This window comes from Sinocyclocheilus grahami, unplaced genomic scaffold (assembly GCF_001515645.1).
Source record: "Sinocyclocheilus grahami isolate Dianchi unplaced genomic scaffold, SAMN03320097.WGS_v1.1 scaffold257.1, whole genome shotgun sequence".
Lineage (NCBI taxonomy): Eukaryota > Metazoa > Chordata > Actinopteri > Cypriniformes > Cyprinidae > Sinocyclocheilus > Sinocyclocheilus grahami.
In genome coordinates, this window is record NW_015505436.1 from 1,009,154 (window position 1) to 1,018,065 (window position 8,912).

Consider the following 8,912-nt stretch of genomic DNA (forward strand, 5'->3'; position numbering starts at 1 on the left):
ATGAGCAACTTTGGGTACCACAAACAGCTTGGCAAGTACGAGGACATCGATGAAGATGAACTTCTGGCCTCCCTGACTAATGAGGAAATCCAGGAGCTGGAGAAGGTTATGGCTGAAATTGAACCTGATATGAACATACCCATTGGGCTAAGGCAAGACGACCAGACGGCCAAGCAGCCAACAGGCACTTTTAGCCGAGAGGCTCTGCTGAAGTACTGGGAGGATGAGACTCATAGATTGCTAGAGGTAGGGTCTATATACAGATATTGAGTGATATTCCAAACTTTGATGCACCAGTTGCATTCCATTTGTTTTTTCTTGACACAAATGCTAGAGCTTGCCACTGGGGTGGTACCCTTAAAAGACACCCTTCATGGTTAAGTAAGGTACAAAGGTGTACCTTTGTAGGGTACTGCCCAAGTGACAAGATATTATACCCCTATAAGTATTATTTAAGGTGTTCTGAAAGTGTAGTCATATCCACATAACAAGAGCACAATTATTTGTATGGGGGTCAGGTTAGGCTTTCTTTTTGGTAAACCACAAACCATGGAAATCTCAGGTCTCCACAAGGAGTTTTCTAGCTTGGGGACAAGAAGGTCTGCAGCTTCATTAAGGGATTAAAAATTTATTTAAATTTATAATTAAATCTAAAGTTTCTGCGAGTAGTTCATTTGAGGCAGGCGTTTCCAATACTCACTTGTGGAAGGTCACCACTTTGCGGAATTTAGCTTCAACCTGCTCCAACACCAACTGCTCCAATTGTTGTAATTCCTCAGAGATTCCGAGTCGGAACTCCGACTTGGGAGGGCGTTCCAGTTAAAAATTCCTACTGGGAACTTGGAACTTCCAACCTCCGAGTACAAATGGAACGCAGCATAAGAACTGGATGTACTTGATTTCAGGGTACAATTAAGGGAGGACTGTCAAACACAGCTTCTGGAGGGCCACTGTCTTGAAGATTTTTACCCCTGAGTTATGGATAGCTTTGGTTAGCTTAGCTTAGAAACACTGAAAGTCAACAAGAAGTTCCTAATTTTATATAAAACTACACTATTAAATAAAAATTCAATTTCTTCAAAGAGAGTTCCGAAGACTGCAACATTGCTTCCACAGAACATAGTTATTGCTCAGCTGGTGTCTAAGTTGGTGATATCTTTCTTAATTAAGCATCATTGCTTGAGGTATGCCAGAGCTCAACCTTGTTTTCCTTTCTATGGTGACACACAGGACAGCATGGATGAGTGCCAGACAGATAAGAGTGAAGAGGAATGTGGCAGTGAAGAGCCTGAGGATAATGAAGAGGAGGGAGAGCAACAAAACTGGGGGCTCAGAACAGGGGGTGATGGGGAGAAAGAAGCTAGGTCAAGCAAGTGGAATTTTGTGGACTTGTCCCGATTAGATTGCAAGAGGAATGGCAACATCGGTCAAAAACCTAAAGGCATCCATAAAAGTGCCCTTCATCATCATGTTACAGAGAGGCCAAGTGGTAATCCCACTGATATTGTAAAGACCTTGGAAAACATCTTGAGTAACGACACCTCCTTGAGCGAAGTCAACCTAAACAACATTGAGAACATATCCCAAGAGGTTTTGGTGAGCTTTGCTGAAGCATTAATTACCAACACTCATGTTGAGGTTTTTAGCCTTGCCAACACCCATGCGGATGATCAAGTAGCTTTTGCCTTGGCCAAAATGCTGAAGAAGAACTGCAGCATCACCAACCTTAATGTTGAGTCCAACTTAATTTCAGGCAAAGGTATTCTGGCTTTGATTGGGTCACTTCAGTACAACACAACACTAGTGGAGCTCCGATTCCACAACCAGCGGCACATCTGTGGAGGCCAAGTAGAGATGGAAATGGTGAAATTGCTAAGGAACAACACCACCCTGTTAAAACTGGGATACCACTTTGACTTACCTGGCCCAAGGATGAGCGCAACCGGTATTTTAACCCGCAACCAGGACCGCCAGAGGCAAATGCGGCTGCAACAAAGAAGTGAGGCGCAATCAAAGACATGTGACACTGTGGACAATACGCAGACCCTTCAGTTCCAGATTTCAACAGATAAAGATGCTACACAAGGGAAGCAGCCCTCTGTCTCTTCTCATTCACCAAAACAACCTCACAGTCAACCAAAAGTTGTGAACAATGTTCCAACTAGAAAAATCGCTGAAATGGTCAAGCAACAAGAAACAGCAATAGAAAGTTTTGAGACTAATGCAAATAAAGGACACAAACTCACAGGGGACAAACATACCAAGAACATGTTTCAAAATGAAAAACCAGTACCTTTGAGAAGAGAAGATGAAAGAAAGAGTCTGGGAGGAACCCAGGGGTCAACGCGTGATGATCTACTGGCAGCTATTCGTAGAAGCAGCATTGGTACACTACGAAGGGTAAGACCTTTAGAATTTGTCCAAGACAAAGTAGGTAAGCCTTAAAAACACAGTGCCCAAATTTGTAATTCACTCAAACAATATTACTGGCCAGTAGGGATGTAACTATTCACTCAACTCACAATTTGATTCACGATTTTGATTTCACGATTCGATTTATTCTTTATAAAATGAGATTTAAGACAAATTATAAATTAAATGTGTCCTTTTATTATTGCTTGGACAAAATACTGTACGTTTCTTTGTGAAATTGAAATAATACTATAATAATACACTATAATAATATACTAATATAGCACTTGTAAATTATTGCTCTTTTGATTGCTTCTATTGTCCTCATTTGTAAGTCACTTTGGATAAAAGCATTTGCTAAATAACAAAATTTAAATTTAATGTAAATGTAAATAACAAAACTAAATTTTAAAACAAGCCCCAAATCAAATAAACAAGTAACACATATAAAATAAATCTCTTCATATAAACAAACTAAGGCTTTGTCTGTGCTCTTTCCGTTTAAAATTAGAGGCATTCACTGCATTTTAATCATGATCCAAACAAAGATGCTGCATACATGCAACATGAGCAGTTTTTAATCTAAATTACATTATAATTTCGAAATTTGAAGCAAAAACAGAATGATTTGACTTCAGTTTTGTGAAACTATGCATAAAAATATCTGCATGAAACAGAAACAGCAGACGAGCTGAATGAGATGCAGATTCACTCTCTGACAGCAGGTGGCGCTTAAAGCGTTTCCGCAGAAAACAAAGCAGCGCTGCACTTATGAACTTTAATATGCTTTATACAGAGGCAAGAGGAAACGAAAAAATACAATCGAAAGACAGTAAGTTCCCCCTCAGACATGCATTCATATAAACTTCTACCCCTAAATGAATCGCGATTTGTTTAGCATCTCAACCAATTTGAATCGTCACATATTTGAATCGATTTTCAACCGGTTCGCGGTTAATCGTTACATCTGAACTAAGGTGTTTGGTAAACACCAACCCTGCCAAATCAGGTCTCCTGGGAATCGATTGTAAGACTTCAAGCAATAATTACCTTTTTATACCAAGAACTGAATTATTCACTCAGTGGTTGTTTTGATTAAGATCACTTAAGTTACCACGAAATCATTATCTAGTGGAAAATGCATAAATTCTAGCTCAAATTTAATAGATGGAAAGTGTAGTTTTGCCGCACTAACAATGACGTCGCCAAGTTGCACTTGCCATTAAGAGTAAAAACATGCTTTTATTTGAGGGCTTCAAAAAGCATTCATAATTTCAAGTTCTCAATAAAAGTAAATACAAATTTTAAAGGGATAGACTATGCTAAATATTTTTTTTACTCATGCCATTTCATACCTGACATACACACATACAGGTGCATCTCAATAAATTAGAATGTCGTGGAAAAGTTAATTTATTTCAGTAATTCAACTCAAATTGTGAAACTCGTGTATTAAATAAATTCAATGCACACAGACTGAAGTAGTTTAAGTCTTTGGTTCTTTTAATTGTGATGATTTTGGCTCACATTTAACAAAAACCCACCAATTCACTATCTCAACAAATTAGAATACTTCATAAGACCAATAAAAAAAAACATTTTTAGTGAATCGTTGGCATTCTGGAAAGTATGTTCATTTACTGTACATGTACTCAATACTTGGTAGGGACTCCTTTTGCTTCAATTACTGCCTCAATCGGCGTGGCATGGAGGTGATCAGTTTGTGGCACTGCTGAGGTGGTACGGAAGCCCAGGTTTCTTTGACAGTGGCCTTCAGCTCATCTGCATTATTTGGTCTCTGGTTTCTCATTTTCGTCTTGACAATACCCCATAGATTCTCTATGGAGTTCAGGTCTGGTGAGTTTGCTGGCCAGTCAAGCACACCAACACCAGGGTAATTTAACCAACTTTTGGTGCTTTTGGCAGTGTGAAGGAAGCATGAAGTGCTCCAAAATTTCTTGGTAAACGGGTGCAGTGACGTTGGTTTTCAAAAAACACAATGAACCAACACCAGCAGATGACATTGCGTGGGTGAGCAATCCTGTTTTGATCTTGAGAAATTAGTATCCATTACTTAATGCTTCTGCCATGTATAATACATACAATATATGTGGCAGTTTTAACATTAGATTGACTAGCGTTTTCTTCTTTTTCTTGCAGGTCACCAATAATCATCGTTCCTGATGTATAAAACGGCTCATATAAAATGAAACCGTAAAACAAATAACAGAAATTAAAACTTGTGTTTTCTTATCTGGCATTAAATCGGAAATACATTATTTATACACATATTCAAACACAAGTGATTTTCCACCAACAAAATATTTTGCTCAATGAGTAGTTTCAACAACTGCTTTGTAACTTGCATAATATGAGAAAGTTCAAATCCAAGAAGAAAATAGCTGATTTACTTTTAAAGCTGATTGCCATAATTCAGATTCCAAAGTATCTGTCATGCAACTAGTTGAGTTTGATCCTGTAATTTTAGCCAATCAAATCAAAGATGCACAGGTATGCAAGCAGTATTTACACAAGTTGGTAAAGCTACAAGTTAAAATATACATGCATTGCAAAAATGTAGGTTACTAAAAAGAAAAGCACCATATCTCAGGTTTGTAAATAATACCATTTATTTAAGTATAGAATTTAGTGTTTTCATTCCACATTCTCTTGTAAGATTTGATGTCAATTATACAATTTTTTCAGCACTATCCTTACAATACAAGGACAGCAAATTCAGTTCAGACAGACAATACTGTTAAACCAGCATTAACTGTACACAAAGGTTTGTTGTTGTTTTTTCTCCATTGCCTTAAATGTAGTTGTCAGTCAAGCATTGACCTGTAAAAGTGTTTAACAAATTGAAGTTAATATATATATATTTTTTTGTGAAGTGCTTTTTTCTGTTTTTTTTTCTTCTTTTTTTCTTGATATGACTGAAATTCTATATTTGTGAATTGATGGTTTTTCACATTCAGGAGCAAGCTGTACTCACGGATTTGCCAGTTTGAATTTACTGTATATTATTTTGTTGTTAATAAAGTGAAATCAAAAACTCAGAAATGTCTACTCTGTGACGTGCAATGTAGTGTGACGCTGATCGTGATTACCACAGAAATCATATTTAACGTGTTCAGCCAATGTGTTCTCATCCTGTAGTGAATTTCTTTGTTATTCGTGCAAAAATATATATAGCCTCAATATATCAGCCTGGTGTACATTTACAAGGGAAACAATACAGGGGACATACATATTCTGATAGGAGAACCTCTTACCAAATCTAAGAATGCTAAACTAGGATTTGAATAAGAAAATTGAAGGTACAGAAAAGTAGGGTATGAAAATAGTGTTATCTAAATCATTAATCAACATTTAATAAGGACATCGAGTGTCCCGTCCATCTCCCTTTCCCCACTCACAGGGGAACAAAAACATTCAGGTCAACAAATCATGAATCCTGGCATAAAACTTCACATGGTTATTCCAGGAGATTATTTTACAGAGGATAAATGACAATACTTTACAGATTACATGAGGTATTGCACAGATTATAAAAAAAAAACAAAAAGCAAAAAGGCAACAAAAATATACAGCGATTTGAAAAAAAAAACAAAGCAGAATGAGCGTCAAATTTGGGGAAGTGAGAATTTAGTATCATTTACTCTACTGGGTGGGCTTAGTGTTGCGGGATTAATCATCCCATTCATCATCATCCTCAAAGTCTTCATCATCCTCATCATCCTCATCTTCATCTGAAGACCAAAGAAAATGCATAACCTCCGTAAATATCTCATAATTTACTGACAATACCATTAATAAACAAACTCAAATGAACCAAAGGATATTTGAGTATGAAAAATGCCCTTAACACATTAGCGTTTATCTACGTCAGAAAACACATTGATTTAAATGGGGCTCTTGTGACTAAAGAACGAAGAGGAAAAAGTCATAATCTGTCATATCACGAAAATAATATTTTAAATTGGGCTTATGTTATGTCATCTTAAACACGTAACAGAGCATTTTTTAGTATGTAAACTCGGTTTAACTGGATCAACAGCCGTCAAAGTGAGGGGAGAAAAACAAACAAACTAATTTGCAGTTGTTGAGTGGCCTGTTTTGAACAAACTTTTGAGAGACTGAAACAAGCACTTACCTGAGGAGTGGATGGCTTTGCTCCTCTTTTGCATCACCTCCATCAGAGCTCCAACAATGCCTGCTGACTGAGCAGGGGTGGGTGGTCCTGAGTCATTATCTGATACCTGAACATTCAAGAAGAAAGCTATCAGACAATCATACAAAAATAATGGTTCCTAGAACATGCTACAATGTTAAGAAAGTATTTGGGGACTCGCACTACTGCTCCAAAGTTTTTAAAAAATAATAATTTAATTCAGCAAGGATGCATTAAATTGATCAAAAGCAACAGTAATTTATATTTTTTATAAACATTTATATAATCAAAAAAGATGTCCATTTCAAATAAATGCTGTTCTTTTTAACTTTCTATTAAGCAAAGAATCCTAAAAAAAAAAAGTGTCACGGTTTCCCCCAAAATATTAAGCAGCACAACTGTTTTTAACATTGATAAAAGTAAGACACGTTTCATGTGACGGCTGCAGTAAATTCAGCTTTGCATCGCAGAAATAAATTACATTTTAAAATATATTCAAATAGAAAGCAGTTTTTTTTAAACTGTAGTAATATTTTTCAGTATTACTGTCTTTTACTGTACTTTTGATCAAATAAATCCATCCTTGGTGAGTATAAGGTGTCCCTTGTGATATATAATATATATATATATATATACACACACATATATACATAGACCCTGGACCACAAAACCAGTCATAAGTAGCACAGGTATATTTTCTTTTATGCCAAAAAACATTAGGATATTAAGTAAAGATCATGTTTCATGAAGATATTTTGTAAATTTTCTACCATAATTATATCAAAACTTAATTTTTGATTAGTAATATACATTGCTAAGAACTTCATTTGGACAGCTTTAAAGGCGATTTTCTCAATATTTCGATTTTTTTGCACCCTCAGATTCCAGATTTTCAAACAGTTGTACCTCGGCCAAATATTGTCCTATCCTAACAAACCATACATCAATGTAAAGCTCATTTATTCAGCTTTCAGATGACCTATACATCTCAATTTCAAAAAAATTGACCCTTATGACTCGTTTTGTGGTCCAGGGTCACATATATAATAATCCAAATATAATACAATACCTTTTTTAATAATAAAATCTATTTTATTATATATATAAAAAAAAGTATTACAGTATGTTTTTGCATAAGATGTTCCTTGTGACCACCACATTTATGTTTCACATAAACACACATCTATATATATATATATATATACACACATATACATATACACATCTAAAATAAAATAAAATTATAAACCTAAAAATAAAATAATAAAACTGTATAAAAAAACGTATATAGTGACAACGTCTGATCTGCCACATGCACATGTAACTTGCAGTTTAAAACCTTATTTTTAACACAATGGATGATTGACAGGTGAGCAGGTGGTCCTCCACCTTTGTCTAGGACACATCAGGATGTGTTAGCGTTGGCAGTCCTCACCGTTTTGAGTACATCAATGTAAAGCTCATTTATTCAGCTTTCAGATGACCTATACATCTCAATTTCAAAAAAATTGACCCTTATGACTCGTTTTGTGGTCCAGGGTCACATATATAATAATCCAAATATAATACAATACCTTTTTTAATAATAAAATCTATTTTATTTTATTATATATATAAAAAAAAGTACGGTGTACAATCCTTGAATTAAATTGCTATAGTGCTTGAATTCAGTGAAGATGTCAGGAGAAACACTTTGCGCAACGATATAGTCAGAAAACTTTTCAATCTACAAATCAATAAGAAAAAGTATTACAGTATGTTTTTGCATAAGATGTTCCTTGTGACCACCACATTTATGTTTCACATAAACACACATCTATATATATATATATATATACACACATATACATATACACATCTAAAATAAAATAAAATTATAAACCTAAAAATAAAATAATAAAACTGTATAAAAAAACGTATATAGTGACAACGTCTGATCTGCCACATGCACATGTAACTGGCAGTTTAAAACCTTATTTTTAACACAATGGATGATTGACAGGTGAGCAGGTGGTCCTCCACCTTTGTCTGGGACACATCAGGATGTGTTAGCGTTGGCAGTCCTCACCGTTTTGAGCTGGATGCCCTGTCGGATCTGGTCGAGTAGCGCGTCCCGTCCTGTGGACGACGCTGGCCTCTTGTTTTGCTCCACTTTCTTTAACGGAGCGCCCTCTCTGATTTGCTCCAGCAGAGCTGACTTCCCGCCCATGGGCGAGGGCGTTGATTCACTGTGGCCTCCGTCCATATCAGGGGGTGGAGGAGGTCCAGGAGGAGGTGGTGGTGGAGGAGGAGGTGGAGGCGGGGCGGCTCCTCCGGACGGAGGTGG

The 8,912-nt window shown here is 36.3% G+C and overlaps 2 protein-coding genes across 2 annotated transcripts in view; one reads left to right on the plus strand and one right to left on the minus strand.

Annotated features, from left to right (window-relative positions):
- Positions 1–4,596, plus strand: lmod2a (leiomodin 2 (cardiac) a). The gene is made up of 3 exons (XM_016290324.1): positions 1–246; positions 1,231–2,400; positions 4,573–4,596. Exons 1-3 carry the CDS (start codon positions 1–3, stop codon positions 4,594–4,596), a joined length of 1,440 nt encoding a protein of 479 aa, XP_016145810.1.
- A 428-nt stretch (positions 4,597–5,024) lies between these two features.
- The window catches only part of LOC107598884 (neural Wiskott-Aldrich syndrome protein-like), a 44,407-nt gene continuing 40,519 nt past the window's right edge, over positions 5,025–8,912 (minus strand). The window contains exons 11-13 of the mRNA XM_016290325.1: positions 8,655–8,911; positions 6,569–6,674; positions 5,025–6,164 (exon numbers count right to left, since the gene is read on the minus strand). Coding sequence (XP_016145811.1) covers positions 6,103–6,164; positions 6,569–6,674; positions 8,655–8,911 — 425 coding nt within the window. The 3' untranslated portion in view covers positions 5,025–6,102. The remainder of the gene's footprint in view (positions 6,165–6,568; positions 6,675–8,654; position 8,912) is intronic.